Raw genomic sequence first — 17,131 nt, 5'->3', positions numbered from 1 at the left:
TTTAGACTGGTAACATTTCTGTCTGTGATAGCATAAATATGTGAAGATGGGAGATTCGATGATACTTTCTTGTCATGACTAATGATATAACTATATTTATGACATATGACTAATTAAATAACTGCCCAAGGACATTTTTCTTTTTTAGGTCTGTAAATTGCAAGATGAAAAAAATTTGGCTGTAAACTCTGTTATGAGAAATTGTACACCTTTTGTGGTGGATTTATTTGCCATTGTCCAGTGCATCTAAAAGTGTCTATTATCTATACAGCTGTAGGCTAAGCAGCAGAAAGGATTCTGCTGCTCTGGCACTGGTGACACAAATGATTGATTCTCCTGGAGGCTTAATATTTTTTAACTAACTTTCTTGTGTGGTTGGGCATATTTTTAAATATTTTCAAAATAAAAAAGAAAATACTATTTTACTGTGTAACTGGCAGAATGCATGAAGTTTGTCAGTATGGTGACATATTTTCCAAAATGCCTATAGAAGCATGATATATAGCTCATGAGGTGTACCAGCGTTTATTTCTGTTCTATACCCACTTCTTGGAAATTCAGTAGCACCTGACATATTTGGCACTTTGTTCTTCGCTGTTACAGGTTGTACAAGAGAAATCTGGTAAATTCAGTGCGATTGAGGATTGGAAGGCCGTGGGGCTGAAGGTTGGAGAGCGTGGGGAGTAACCATGTGGGGAAGATCTAAAGTGGGGAAGATCAGCTGCCAGTGGGGGCAGGGAAGGATTAGGATTTGGCATGGTCCTGTTAGTTGGTTGAGGGGGCGGTAGGGCTACAATTGGTGGAGGGGAGGGAGGTTTGGATAGAATAGAATGGGGATTGAAAGAGCCAGTGGCTTAAAATGGACCTGAGTTAAGTTTCTATCAATGGCATGCGATCTGCTCCCTATAACTCGCTTGGAAATGGGTCTTGCCAGTGTTGGGAGGGGTGGCCTGCAGCCAATAGCAAGATCAAATGCAACTTCCTGATATGCACTGTGTTGTTTGACCCTACTCTGTATTCTGGGGTTGTGTGTGATAAATGGCAGAGTAACGAGCAACCCAAAATGAAAATAGCAGACTTATCAACTTTGTCCTCACACGACACAGCTATTTACAATCAAATGTGGATTGTGTAGCACGCAAAATGTGCTACTGTGAGATCTAATTTCTGGATAAATGTTCAAGTCGTTTTCTTGCCCTAAGTTACTCCCAGGTGGTGGACTGGCCTGTGTTAATGAAAGGGCTTAAATCAATTAAGCACATTTTTTAAGATGGATAAGTAAAATTGCCACCCCTCAAACTATTAATGAAATAAAAATAGTTATTAAAAAACAAATAAACCTGAAGATGCTGTACTGATTCATTGAAGATTTTCTTTGCAATTCTACATTTGAATTTTATTTGTAATCTTAACAATGGCCTAATTGGCCTAACATTAAGCACTTTTTCCCCAAATTTCAGAGCGTGTGCAAACAAACTCTGTTGTATTATAAACCTGCCCTCCATGTGCTTAAGAAATGAATTACCCTTGCAGCTTGAACATTTTTATATGTTCTAGTCAAATAAAGAGTGAAAGATTTTATACTGGACTTTGCCCTTCCCACATGATGCTCCATTTTCTCTGTGTATCCTGTAACTCCATCACTATTTCAAATAACTCCCACTATGATGAATTGAGTTCAATGTAAGGAAATGGTAGAACCACACCTTATTTTGATATTTCTCATCTGATTTAACCAAACTATTTGGGAAAATGTATGTTTTTAACTCTTTTTGTGTAAAACTTTCAACTATAACTTGCATCTTTTTTTGCTTGCAGTTTATTAAATTTTTATATAACTTAGAACTTTTGAATGAGGAAAATCAACTGACCATTCCTACTTTAGCTCCTACCATTAACATGATAACCCTCCAATTCATACATGCAGTTGATAAGTGTGCAACACTGGTATCATTTTTGAATTTGATCTGAATTTCAAGTCCCACATCCAATCTTGAGCAAAATCTTTACATTTGCCATTCTGCAAACTTATCTTGACCATTACCCTTGCCTTGTTATCGTGACTTATCCAATGCCTTTTCCAACCAGCCATCCTGATCTTATCTACGTAGACCCTATTTTTCATAATTCTATGCTTGTTTCCTGTACCCCTTTAAATCTTTTCTAACTTTATGGCAATGCCACTACAGTGAACAAATTCAAATGTCTCCACATCCTTGCTCCAAGCTGCTTCTTTAATGACCTAACCTCTTCCCTTTTTGTTTGTGGTCTCCATGCATGTCCTGGCAATCTGTCTCTCTGTTGCATTATTGGGGGCCTTTATTATCATGGCCTTATTGGAGCTAGTGCATTAACTCTTCATATATTGTGCCACTGCACGTTTAAGGATCCCTGAAGTTCTCTTGGGTTATTAGTTGGTCAATTTTTGAGTGATTTGCAGAAGCTCCTGACTTTAAAAAATAGATTAGTTGGCTAAGTAGTCATGATTCTCTTTTTAAAACGTTATAGAAGTATGATTCTGAAGAGGAACAGGAAAATAATGAGGATGAAGAAGAAAAAGAAGAAAAAGAAGAAGAAGAAGAAGAAGAAGAAGAAGAAGAAGAGAAGAAGCACATAGAAGTGAAGGAAGATGATGATGATGAAGACTACAAGAGGGAATCTGATTCTGAAGACTCCATAAAGAAACCTGTCAGAGGCAGAAAACCAGGTACTGCGGTGAAGGCTAATACTAGTAGTTTCTACTTTTGCGCCCTAGCATTGACTAGGTATGCCAATTATCAGTGCTTTAGTTGTTGCGTAATGGTTAAACAATTGGCTGGAGTTTGATGACAATTGTCAACAGATTTATGTTGAAGCATCCCACATTGTTTTGAAACAGTTGAGTTTGCTGTACAGATGAGCTTCACATTACCGGCATGGGGGTGGGTGGGGTTGCACTCCTAGAGAGCGGGCTGTACTGAGGTTTTATTCGTAACACAAAACCAGCGCCAAAATCGGAGATTTTCAAAGGCAACATTTCCGATTTGTACATATATCACCAGGGAGAACCAATAATTTGTTGATGGCAGCAAGTTCTGGCGCATTAAATCAATTTATTTTGAGTTCTATCACAAATATTAGAATCTCTATTCTATTTTCCTCTGGTACAGAAATTAAATAAAACAAAACTCTTTCATAGATGATGTGCAGCTTGATTTTGATGTTTTAAAATATCTGCATCTTTCTTATGTTGTTAGTATAAGAGGTGAAATTGTATTATTTAATCTAGTGAACAACATATGCACGTCAAATTAATCCAGTTTATAGATGTCCTTATCCTTCTCTTCAGCAGCTCAAAAGAAAACTCCTAAACCACGAGGCAGGAAGCCAAAAATTGAGAGGTTACCGTCTGTTTCTAGCAGCCTCAGGTCAGTAACATGGCTGAGAACATTTCATTTAGCACATAGACTAGTGTGAATTACCAAAATATTTAGTCATTCATACTAGCTTAGATGAAAAATGAAATGATAATATGGCCTATAATAAGATGTATATTAATATAAATTATGGAATAACATTTTATACATTGTAAATGGTTAACTACCTGTCGACCATGTTTGGCGTTATTAAAGATGCTGTTTCTGTATGGACAAGTCATTGATAACAAGTTAGATGAACGGGTTTGATCTCATACACCATTAATGGGTTTAATCTCATACACCAGAGATGCAGTTACATTTTAACCAAATATTCCAAAGAATTTAATGATTAGAAAGGAAGGAAAAAGAGAGAGGTATGGCTTATCAGAGTAATGACCAATAATGTTTGTCTAGAATTAGGATCAGTAAGAGATAACCAGGGGTCAAAAGAACACTGGTGGGAATACTAGATGCAGCAGCAACAGTGTTAGCAAGAACAATAATCAAGAATTAAGAAAGAGCAAAGGTAATGCAACTATCCTGGGAGATTTTAATATTCATATAAAATGAGCAAAGTAGTGTGTGCAGTTTTGGTCTCCTAATTTAAGGAAAGAAATCCGTGCTATTGAGGCAATGCAGCAAAGGTTCACGATGTTAATCCCAGGGATGGCGGGACTGTCATATGAGGAAAGATTGGAAAGACTGGGCTTGTATTCACTGGAATTTAGAAGGATGAGAGGGAATCTTATAGAAACGTATAAAATTGTAAAAGGACTGGACAAGCTAGATGCAGGAAAAATGTTCCCAATGTTGGAAATCTAGAATTAGGGGCCACGGTTTAAGAATAAAGGGAAGGCCATTTTAAACTGAGATGAGAAAACCTTTTTACCCTGAGAGTTGTGAATTTGTGGAATTCTGTGCCACAGACGGCAGTAGAGGCCAATTCACTGGATGAATTTAACAGAGAGTTAGATAGAGCTCCAGGGGCTAGCGGAATCAAGGAATATATGGGGAGAAGGCAGGCACGGGGTTACTGATTGTGAATGACCAGCCATGATCACAATGAATGTGGTGCTGGCTCGAAGGGCCAAATGGCCTCCTGCACCCATTTTCTATGTTTCTTTGTTAACTTTACAAATGTAAATTGAAGGATGAGTGAATAAAATATATTCAGCACAGTTTCCTGGACCATACTTCATGGAATCAATATGGAATACATCTTGCCGCGCTTTTGCCCTTGAGGGTTACATCATTTTTCCAGGCACGAAAGGCTTTCCTTTTCTTGGAGATGATCTGTTCTATCTCTGTGTCGTTCTCGTCAAACCAGTCCTGGTGTTTTCTGGACTTGCACTCATGGATGTTTTTACAGGTATCAAGGATGGTGGATTTGAGCCGGCTCCAGTGCCCTTCAATGTCATCAGGATATTCCTGTTGGATGCTTTCCCCATGAGATGCCTGAAGTCACTGCTGGGTGGCAGTTTCCTCCAGGCTTTTAAAGTTCAGCCTTGGCCGGATCTGCTTTGTTTGAATCCTCCTCTTCCACTTGAGTTTGATGGACATCATGGAGCGGATGAGGCGATGATCTGTCTAGCAGTCATCTGCATCGAACATGGTCCTTGTTCACGTCCCTGGCTCGTACAATGACATAGTCAATGAGATGCCACTATTTGGTGCGTGGGTGTCTCCAAGATGTTTTAAGTTTGTTTTTCTGGCGAAAGAGGGTGTTAGTGATGATGAGGTTGTGCTGAGCACATTTGATGAGAAGCAAAGCTCCATTGGAGTTGGTGTTCCCAATGCCTTCCTTTCCTATGGTACCCTTCCAGAGGTGTTGGTCCCGGCCGACCCTGGCATTGAAGTCTCCTAGGAGAATAATCTTATCCTCCCTGGGGATTTTAGACAGTGTCTCATCCAAGCAGGCACAGAAGGTCTCTTTTGCTTCCTCCTCAGAGTCTAAAGTAGGGGCATAGGCACTCACAGCTGTTGCCATCTGGTTGTTGGCAAGCACCAGATGAATGGTCATGAGACGCTCACTGGTTCCCACAGGAAGTTCAGAGAGGTGGCTGATGAGCTGGTTCCTGATGGCAAACCCAACACCATGGAATCTGGGCTCAGCAGCAGCTTTTCCTTTCCAGAAGAAAGTGTAGCCACCCTTCTCCACCTTCAGTTGTCCCTCGTCTGCCTGCCAGGTTTCAGAAAGGGCAGCTTGTCAATCCGGCATCTTCTCCATTCTCTTGCGATGATCGCGGTTCTCCTCTCTAGTCCGTTACTGGTTGCACTATCCATCAATGTGTGCACATTCCATGCTCCAAAGTTCATATTCATATTTATGTGTTTCTGACCGCATGTGGTAATACCTCACGGCAATCCAGTCGGTAAGTTTGGGGCAGGCTATTTTTTAGGGCACCTTTTCTAACCCTTTCCCCAAGTGGGGCTCTTCTGCCTCATTCCAAGAGTCCAGCGACTGAATCAAGCACCCACCGCCTGATGTGCCAGCTCATGACTAGGGGCTTCCAGATCTCACAATCCTGCCCCCGTCGCCACTTGCTGATCGCCATAGGACTTAATTCAGGGTGTTAAGGTGAATTCCCTATATGGAGGATGTCTTCGCGTGACTTTGTTTAACATGGGGAGACTGGTGCACAGACAGCCACCACACGGTCCTTGACAGATCTGGGTCAGGATCCAGTGGCTTGGAGTCCAAGATGACCGGAGACCCTTTTCTGCTGCAGCATTCATTTGCTTTCCCAGCCATTGTGACGCTCGACTAAAGTGTTCCATTATCCTCCGCCTGTTCCACCGTTGAGGTCTTGGTTGGATTGCTCTCCCTCGACTTTACCGCCATGGGTGGCCCTACCAGGAGCATAACTCTAGACGGCATCGCTCTCAGGATCTCAGGAGCTGCTTCTCCTCAACTGTATCAGCACAACTGAACCAGACACTACCCACTGCATCCCCCAGAGTCCTATTAGAGAAGACATGGAAAAACCTACCTCCATGACAGAGGTTCAAGATGCCATCAAGAGCCTTAAGAACAACAAGGTCACTGGTCCACATGGGATCCCAGCTGAGATTTTAAAGGAAGGTGGACCAGAGCTCCTGTACCACATCCACACCCTACTCCTCAAGGTCTGGGAAAAAGAAGAACTTCCCTCAGAACTCAGGGATGCTCTAATAGTGACCATTTTTAAGAAGGGGGACAAGGCTGAATGAGGAAACTACAGGGGCATCTCGCTCCTCAACAACAGACAAAGTCCTTGCTCGTGTCCTCGCAAACCGACTTCTACCACTGTCTGCGGAGGTATTCCCAGAATCACAGTGTGGCTTCCGCCCATCCCGAGGTACAGCAGGCATGATATTTACAGCACACCAACCCCAGGAAAAGTGCCGTGAACTAAGGCAGCCTTTGTACATGGCCTTCATAGATCTGACAAAGGCTTTTGACTCGGTAGACCGCCAGGCTCTTTGGAGCATACTATCAGGGTACTGTTATCACGACAAGTACATCAGAATATTGAGGCTTCTACATGATGACATGTCGGTCACAGTGCTCAGCAACTGCGGCTCTGATTCCAAGTCCTTCACTGTGGAAACGGGGATCAAACAAGGTTGCATCATCGCACCCACCCTGTTTGTCTTCATTGTTACCATACTTCACCTCATTGGTGAAGAGCTGCCACAGGGGATCCCAATCCTCTACAGAACTGACCGTGGGCTCTTCAATCTTAATAGGTTGAAGGCCAAGAGCAAAGTCTGTGACACTGCCATCATTGGGCTTCAGTATGCGGACGACTGCGCCATTGCAGAACACTCTGCAGAAGATGTCCAGGACACCCTGAATGTTAAAATGAGTTCTTTTCGTCAGTCTATTCAAGAAAACTTGAGTCAAACCATTGCTGCTAAAATCAGTTCTTTATTCTGTCAGCGCTGGAGAATTCTTTATACCTTCCAACACAGAGTTAGAAACTCTGGGGCAGGTCGAAAGAATTACTGACTTTGGCATAAATGTAACACATTATATAGGTAAAAGACAAGGATAGTACAAAAGGAGTGGCAAACTATTAACCAATCATTATGGTTTACCATACATTTAACTTATTTGCATTAACCAATCAACTAAATCCTTTCCATTGATTGACAACACGTATAGTCACATGATTTTCCCTTTTCCAGCCCCTTTACAACCTTCTTCCCCTCTGTGGTTTCTTCAACCTCTTTGCTCAAAATCATTTTATTTCAATAAAGCAAAACCACAGATATACAACTAATTCTCAGAATATATACATAATACAGCAATCACACAACACATACATACAAAACATATTTTCACTTTTGGAAGAGAAAGTTATTTCTAAAACTCCAATTTAAACAAAGTCTAATACTTACAATCATAATTAAACACAATACACTTCACAATTAATTTCCTTACAACCACATAGTTAAAATACAGTTACTTATGGATTACAAAGATTAAAGATGAGTTTTGCCTCATTCTTACAAAGTGATAAAGACAAAGTTCTAATCACACAATTCCCAACTACAGACACATAAAGGCATTAATTGTCACACTTGATTGCTTCGTCCCAAGCTCGGGTCTAATTTCATTCTGTATTACAACCTCCCCCTACTATCTCTGGAGGAAAGGAATGTAACGCTTCTTCACTAAAAGCATTCCTCACAACAAATGAAAGAGTATCAAAACAGAGTTACTTTCTCAATTTCTGGTAACCATAAGAAATCCTTTTGCAAAGGTCACACAACCATCACCTCTGTCTTATCTCTTATCCCAACATAAACACATGTAAACAGCACAAACCATCTCACAGTCTAGTATCTACCCTTGGTGCCTACATAGGCAACCATAAATCGCCTTAAATGACACAGCCAAACTCTGAGATGTGTCACAAAGGAAGAAGGATGGTGCCCATGTCATGGAGAAAGATCCCATTTACAACTTCCATTATAAACAGCAACCTAAACCAAATACAACTCTTCACAGCATGATTATTGCTTCAAAGCAATAAATAAAGATATGCCTATTCAGATCAACCTTTCCATGTTATGATAAGTCATCTGTTCTCCTGTGTGTGTTCTTTGTTCTTTATTGCAATGTGGAGGCCTGTATTTCTGAAAGCCCCCACTCCAAACCCTTCTCTTGCAACTTAACACAAGTTCCTTAAGAACTTATCATTTGAGCAATTTTATTATATATTTCCTCATTCCCTCTTCTGGTCATATTATGACCACTAATAGGATAATAACACAGCATAGACTCATCAGCATTGGCTTATTAGTCATCCAAGTTTATTCTTAACCTCAGATGCTTTATAGCCCCCAAAACCCGGACCACGTAGGTCGGCAGGTTGGCTTGTTGACACCAATGCTGTTCCCTACTCCTCTGCTGTGTTTCAAACCCTAGCCCTTGGGGTGCTCAACTATTCTAGGCTTCATACCACTAGTCTATCTCCAATTTATTCATTCTTATACATTTATCTTCTAACAATTCTTTTTCAACCTGCGCATTTACCATCCTTACAACATCCTCATCCTTCATATTGGAATTTCTTCTTCTTCTAGATGTCGCAATAATATCTTCTCACCAGTTTTCACATTACCCAAGGCTGTCATTAGTCTAGCACTAATAATCTAACAATAGCAATTCCCACGAACAAACACAAAACCACTATTGCTGCTCATATGGCCATACTAATGATCCAATTATATAACTAATACAACAATTACAGCACTGAAACAGACCATATCAGCCCTTCTAGTCCGTGCCGAACACTTATTCTCCCCTACTCTCAGTGGGAAAAGCTTATCCACGTCAACTCTGTCTATCCCTCTCATCATTTTAAAGACCTCTGTCAAGTCCCCCCTCAACCCTCTGCGCTCCAAAGAATAAAGACCTAACTTATTCAACATTTCTCTGTAACTTAGTTGCTGAAACCCAGGCAACATTCTAGTAAATCTCCTCTGTACTCTCTCTATTTTGTTGACATCCTTCCTATAATTAGGCAACCAAAATTGTACATTGTGTATCCTCACAACCCGGATAAGAATGCTCATTGTCACGAGGTAGTGGCAAACAGTTAGACGGTGGGTCTAAGGTCTCATCATAAGGGATGGTGACAGTTACTAACAGTTGACATATTACTAACCGTTCAGTCCTCCCCCCTTCTGGAGACACTGCAAATAGGCTATTGACTGTAACACACAGTTTGTCCTTTACCAAATAATTCATTATGGGCTTGTCCAAACATGATAGAGTCTCTTTCTTCCAATGCCCGTTTTTACTGTCTCTTTTGCTCATGTCCTTTCTTCTGTAACCAAAGGTATACCTCTAATGCTTCTCGATAGCATAATCCATTTTACAAATGTCCCTTTGCCGAGTTTTCTTCCAAGGGATTCCATCTGCAGAAAAAGTCAAACTTGCACCATCGAAACTAACAGGGTAATTCCCACAGGTGTCGGTTATCTAAGTCTACCTGCCGATCGGGCTGACGCAGTATCCCATTGCAATAGTCAATCTTGGTGACATTCCAGATTCCAAAGGCATCCGGGCCATTGCACTGTACCACATCTCCTATGCAGAGGTGAAAGATTCTGCTTAATTGTCCCAGGACACATCGTCCAATATTTCCTTCATCTGTTGTAACATCAGGGTGCAGAGCAGGATGAATCGCCTCATTTTAATCTATCTGGAATAAGCAAAGGCTCACACAAAACTCATTTCTTACTTTATTAGCTTAAACAACTATTCACTCAATTTAAACGTCCTTCAGTCAGTCAGTCCAGTAATCAGTCGCATACTCTTAACCATATAGCAAAATAAGGATTCAAAAATAAACTTATTAAGATTCAAAACTAAACTTATAATGATACAACTAAACTTATAACGATACAACTCCCAAGCAAAGCAGAAATGTAAAAACTAAAAACTCTTGAGTTGAAAATAAAATTACTCTTCTCCCCCCTTTTGATTGGGCTCCCCAATCAATTTGCAGTGGTGCAGATGAACCCATGCAGCACAACCCTCGACCTTGGCAGCGGTCGGAGTGGTGAGGATGACCTAGAAGGGACCATCCCAATGTGGGTCCAAGTGCTTACGCATCCAGTTCCTGATCAGCACATAGCAACCTGGCTCAGTATTAGATGGAACTTTGAGTGCTGGCGCCACACCATATGCAACCCTGACCTGTAAATGAGTTTGCAAAGCACAGGTTAAAGTTAATACATAGGATTTCCGCAGGCGTTATTCTTGCTGTACCAGATGGAGTGGTCTGTATTCTTATTCTGCCCATCTTCTATAGTTCTCCATACTATCCAATACACTGTCTGTTTCTGAAAATTTCAGCAAACAATCAAATCAATCCACTTTGAAATCTCAGCTGGATTGTCACATAATACTGTTTGCATCTTAAAAACAGGTAAAATACAACGGATTAAAATGAACCCAACAAAATTTCAAATTTTCTGTCAAACAGGAGTGATCAAAGATGTTATATTCCAGTGATTTAGCAAAATATCACTTTAACTCATGACTAACCCATTATCAGTCAGTTCCCTTCTTCCCTGGCTCCATTGATTTATTACCCTTCTCCAACCAGAATGGTTATCTAAACAAACCATTAAAGCTGGTGTGTTTCAGTAATTAACTTATTTCCCCTTTTTAATTGAGAAGTTTACCTCACAGCTGAGGGTAGCTGTAAAAAACTTCACCCCCCTGCTTACAGTTTTTTTTTAAAGGGACACACACCTACACTTATAACATGTGATTTACAACAAATAAAAGACTTAACTTCAGCATTCATTCAAAAACATAATGCTACCACCCACATGAGAGACGTTTACACGAATTATTCATTTACTAAAAACATAAATAATTACAAAAACATACTTATAACACTGACATCTTTCCAACTCAATGTAGTCCATTTGAAAGGTCTCAAAGGGACCTGCTGGTAAAGGAGTCTTAACTGGTTCACAGGGCAAGCCTTTACCTGGATTATGCTGCTAGCAAATCAGACATCGCTGGCTGATACGCTGGGACAAGTCAAAAGTTTCGGATGCCACCAGGTCTCTAAAAGCATATCACTTATAGCATTGGTCCCACAATGAGTTGCAAAAGTGTACAAATTCAATAACCCACAACGCAAGCTCGTCAGACCTGCAAGTCTGTCTGGCAGGCGTAACCCATAAGCTAGTGACAGGATCGTACAGACAATCCTGGTCCTGCCACAGCTATTTTACCTTTGCAGGAGCGTCCTCCTCTATTTGAAGTACTTCTTGGATGGTTGGCATTCCTTTTTTCGAGGGAGACTTATTCCTAGTATAATTTTTAGTCTGCCTCATCATGTGGGGCCCAACAATTTGGTGACTCCTAAAAGCTTTCTTAGCTGCCTCGTCGGCAAGGCGATTTCCTATGTCTCTGGGACTTTAATCTATACTATGGACTCTAACTTTAGCAACAGCATGCTGACTGGGTAACTGAATGGCCTGTAGCAAATTAGAAATCAATTTTTGTGAGATATCACTGTCCCTGAAGAGGTTAGAACCCCCCTTTCTAACATAATTATCCATATCATGAACCACTCCAACAGCATATTGGGAGTCCGTGTAAATATTTGCAGTAAGTCCGTTGGCCAGGGTGCAGGCTCTAGTCAGCGCAAATAGTTCGGCTTGCTCACATTCATTTTTTTCTAACCTTTTCCTGGGCTTCTCTGTCTCCAATAGGACAGTTTTTCCAAAAGGCTTTCACAGCTCTTGACATGCGGGCCGGTGAAGACTGACCAATCCATATTATTGGTTTTAATAGCCATTGCGATGCTGGAAGGCAAACAGTTCACAACCATAGCACAAAACTGTGGCGAGTCATTTCCTTGCTGATACTGAGTGTCACCCGATTGGTTACCGTAGATGGTTTTAAACCTTTCCAGAAAATCTTCTGCAGCTTCTCCTTCCTCTGCGTATCCAAAACCTTTGATATATATCGATTGGCTGCTGGAGAGTGAGGCCCACAGCTGCCAACATAAGCTGTAATCGATCCTCATTGTTACCTGCTCCTGGGTGTGCCGCCTCTAGGGCTGCATGGTTGTTATAGGTTAAATGAACGAAGAATCTGGTATACTCAATCGCTGTTAAGACTTGCTGAACTAATACCCATAATTCTCGGGAATCAGCGTAATAAACAGATATCGTTGTTCTTCAAAATTCAATGAAAGTTTGTGGATTCCGTTTCTTAGGCACTCCCAACAAAATTGCCATCATCTCATTTGGCTTCCACTGCAGCCATACATTATTCATGCCTGTTTCGCCATTATCTTGTTGGTTGGGCTCTGGGGTTAGGGACCGTTCTGACAGAATATTGGCGCCTGGAAGATGCTTTCTTATTCCATCTATTTCAGCACCTTCCCTTGTTGCTTCTGGGGTGTGGCTTTCTCAGCCAAGTGCCCCCTTTTATAGTCCCAACTGTGTGACCTCCTTTCCTCTCGTCCTTCTTGCTCCTGGTCTCTAGACTGTGACCACGTATGCCATGCTACAAAGTCTAAACTAGGGCTTTTCTTTTGGGGGGGGGGTTTTGGTGCCTGGGCTTGGTGCACTATCGATTTCTGATTCTGTCCTAGGTAAATTTGGTTAAATTCCTGTCGCCACTGACTGGGGCTCAGACTTTTCTGATTTTCCCATGCCTCCCTTTCGTCTCCCTCTGCTAATTGAAGGCCAACCATTTAAACTGCGCAGTTCCCCTTTTATTTTTAAACCTTTTTCCTTCTCCCTCTCTTTCTCCTGTCGTTTATTCCTTTTGTGTGCACACTCTCGTCTCAATACCTCAACATTAAATTTATATCTAATTCCTCCTCACGCCAATTTCGCCATAATTCAATCAATTTATTACTGCTATATTCATAACCACTTATTCCATACACAGTATTAATATTCTTTATTCTTACAACAATATAATAATGACGTTAACGTATTACTATTTCTTATTTAGCATCCATGGCTTTCACTGGATCCAAATTCAATTGTTTTTAATTACTTCGCACCATTCCAAATGGTCGAGATTAATTTAGCACTGTCAGTGTTTAGCCGACCCGGTTTCCAAATCTTTAACTATCTCCTGCCATTCCAAATGATCAGGATAAATTTATCCAGTTCAGCCGTCATTTACCTTTGATCATTCCCAATGACCAAGTCTCTCCATTCCAAATGGTAGAGTTTTCCATTCCCAATGGAACATTCCCAATGACTAAGTCTCTCCATTCCAAATGGTAGAGTTTTCAAAAGTCTATCTTACCAATCAACAAGGTTTGTTAGACTGACCTGATTCTGTCAGGATCCCGTTCAACACAAGAACGAAGGGTCGACTACGCAGCGATATACGGAGAAGAGGAAAACAGAGTGGTGTTTAACTACTCACTTCTGCTTGGCCAATTCCTCTGGTCCAATCAGTGCGCAGTTTGACGCTTATTTTCGTTCCTCGTGTTGTCGGTGAACCATCTGAATCCCGTCCTCGTCGCCAAATGTTAAAATGAGTTCTTTTCGTCAGTCTATTCAAGAAAACTTGAGTCAAACCATTGCTGCTAAAATCAGTTCTTTATTCTGTCAGCGCTGGAGAATTCTTTATACCTTCCAACACAGAGTTAGAAACTCTGGGGCAGGTCGAAAGAATTACTGACTTTGGCATAAATGTAACACATTATATAGGTAAAAGACAAGGATAGTACAAAAGGAGTGGCAAACTATTAACCAATCATTATGGTTTACCATACATTTAACTTATTTGCATTAACCAATCAACTAAATCCTTTCCATTGATTGACAACACGTATAGTCACATGATTTTCCCTTTTCCAGCCCCTTTACAACCTTCTTCCCCTCTGTGGTTTCTTCAACCTCTTTGCTCAAAATCATTTTATTTCAATAAAGCAAAACCACAGATATACAACTAATTCTCAGAATATATACATAATACAGCAATCACACAACACATACATACAAAACATATTTTCACTTTTGGAAGAGAAAGTTATTTCTAAAACTCCAATTTAAACAAAGTCTAATACTTACAATCATAATTAAACACAATACACTTCACAATTAATTTCCTTACAACCACATAGTTAAAATACAGTTACTTATGGATTACAAAGATTAAAGATGAGTTTTGCCTCATTCTTACAAAGTGATAAAGACAAAGTTCTAATCACACAATTCCCAACTACAGACACATAAAGGCATTAATTGTCACACTTGATTGCTTCGTCCCAAGCTCGGGTCTAATTTCATTCTGTATTACAACCTCCCCCTACTATCTCTGGAGGAAAGGAATGTAACGCTTCTTCACTAAAAGCATTCCTCACAACAAATGAAAGAGTATCAAAACAGAGTTACTTTCTCAATTTCTGGTAACCATAAGAAATCCTTTTGCAAAGGTCACACAACCATCACCTCTGTCTTATCTCTTATCCCAACATAAACACATGTAAACAGCACAAACCATCTCACAGTCTAGTATCTACCCTTGGTGCCTACATAGGCAACCATAAATCGCCTTAAATGACACAGCCAAACTCTGAGATGTGTCACAAAGGAAGAAGGATGGTGCCCATGTCATGGAGAAAGATCCCATTTACAACTTCCATTATAAACAGCAACCTAAACCAAATACAACTCTTCACAGCATGATTATTGCTTCAAAGCAATAAATAAAGATATGCCTATTCAGATCAACCTTTCCATGTTATGATAAGTCATCTGTTCTCCTGTGTGTGTTCTTTGTTCTTTATTGCAATGTGGAGGCCTGTATTTCTGAAAGCCCCCACTCCAAACCCTTCTCTTGCAACTTAACACAAGTTCCTTAAGAACTTATCATTTGAGCAATTTTATTATATATTTCCTCATGAATGCCTTTGCCAAGGCATACAGAGCCATGGGCCTAGCCTTAAATATCAAAAAGACCCAGGTCCCACATCAACCTCCACCCAACCAGCCATCTACCCAGCCCACTATAAAAGTGGACGACACCACTCTTGAAAATGTTGACCATTTCCCCTACCTTGGCAGCATTCTTTCCTCAAAAGCTGACCGACTGAGAGGTCAACCATCGCCTGAGTTGTGCCAGCGGAGCCTACGCCAGACTCAGGAAAAGAGTCTTTGAAGACCTAGACCAACTAAAGGCACAAACAAAACTGCTTGTCTACAGAGCCGTTGTCCCCTCCACCCCCATTGATTGGAGCCGAGTCATGGACCACCTACAGCAGGCACCTGAGAGCCCTGGAACAATCCCATCAAAGATCCTTACGAAAGATTCTGAGGATCAGCTGGGAGGACAAACGCACCAACATCAGCGTTTTGGAGGAAGCCAACATGACCAGCATCACCACCACAATAATGTAGCACCAACTTCGATGGACTGGCCATGTCATCCGCATGTCCAACACACGTCTCCCTAAACAAATTCTGCACTCTCAAATGAAGGTAGGTCGGCAAGCCCCTGGCGGGCCAAAGAAACACTTCAAGGACAATATCAAGAAAAGTCTGAAGAAATTCAACATCACATCGAGCAACTGGGAGCACATTGCACTGGACAGGCGCTCCTGGAGAAAATCCGTGCAGGAAGTAGCTGCATGTCACGAAATGGAACTACGCCGTGTGGCAGAGACAAAGCGACTGCAGAGAGAGAGAAGGGGGCTCGACCACTACCAACCACCGCCAGTCTCCACTGTCCACGTTGCGCCAAGGTGTGTGGATCACGGATTGGCCTTTACAGACATCAGCAGACCCACAAGTAGATGACCCTACGGAGAGGAGAGGACAGTCATACGCGTTTCGAGTGACCGCCAATGATGATGATGAGCAATGGTATGTTAGAAATATCTATTCAAAAAAAATAAATTACATCAGATGTAAGCTGTAATCCTGGACTAATTACCTATAGAGTTGAAAAGGCTAAGGTAGAGTGGAAAATAAGGTGTAAAGGTTTGCCTGGAGATAAATAATAGTAAATGAATGTATATATCATTACGAAATAAAAGCTCCATGGGAAAAGTGATCCTACATAACTTTTAGGTCAAGACCCAAAAACAGATAGAGGAGGTAGAGTATAATGTGGATTAATTTGAGTTTATCCACTTTGGAGGCAAGAACAGGAAGGCAAATTATTATCTAAAGGGTGTCCGATTAGGAAAAGGGGAGGTGCAACGAGACCTGGGTGTGCTTGTACATCAGCCTTTTTCCTTCGCTCCATAAATGCTGCTGCACCCGCTGAGTTTCTCCAGCATTTTTGTGTACCTACTGAAAGTAAGCATGCAGGTAACAGCAGGCAGTGAAGAAAGCTAATGGCATATTGGTCTTCATTGCAAGACTTAAGACAGCTGATGTTTAGTTTTATGTGTCGCCTGGACAAATCAGAGAACCACATAATTGAAGCCCTAGTCAGCCCTCTGAAAAGCTGCTATAGATTCACTTCTAGGCTAAGACGGCATTGGTGCAATAGCTTATATATATTTTAGGCTAATATGCAATTTTTTAATGTATCTTTGTAATTCTTTGTACTGTTTGATGTGTTATATGGACCTGTGTCTGAAATAAAGCTTTAATAATTGCAAGAGGATTTGAGTTTAGGAGCAAGGAGGTCCTACTGCAGTTGTACAGTACCCCGGTGAGACCGCACCTGGAGTATTGTGTGCAATTATGGTCTCCAAATTTGAGGAAGGACATTATTGCTATTGAGG

At 41.1% G+C, this 17,131-nt stretch overlaps 1 protein-coding gene across 6 annotated transcripts in view; it reads left to right on the top strand.

The window, feature by feature from the left end:
- hdgfl2 (HDGF like 2) overlaps positions 1-17,131 on the top strand; it is a 77,754-nt gene that overhangs the window by 34,363 nt on the left and 26,260 nt on the right. For 3 of the 6 annotated variants that reach the window (XR_004416284.1, XM_033047278.1, XM_033047274.1), the window contains 3 exons: positions 604-666; positions 2,509-2,707; positions 3,329-3,407. Coding sequence is in view for 5 of the 6 variants with exons in the window: in XM_033047278.1 (XP_032903169.1) it covers positions 604-666; positions 2,509-2,707; positions 3,329-3,407 (341 nt within the window). In the remaining variant the exon portion in view is untranslated. The remainder of the gene's footprint in view (positions 1-603; positions 667-2,508; positions 2,708-3,328; positions 3,408-17,131) is intronic. The other 3 variants (XM_033047273.1, XM_033047277.1, XM_033047275.1) reach the window with 3 other exon arrangements.

Source organism: Amblyraja radiata, chromosome 29, assembly GCF_010909765.2.
Source record: "Amblyraja radiata isolate CabotCenter1 chromosome 29, sAmbRad1.1.pri, whole genome shotgun sequence".
In the NCBI taxonomy this organism is placed as follows: Eukaryota; Metazoa; Chordata; class Chondrichthyes; order Rajiformes; family Rajidae; genus Amblyraja; species Amblyraja radiata.
This window is presented reverse-complemented; position numbering and strand designations above follow the sequence as displayed.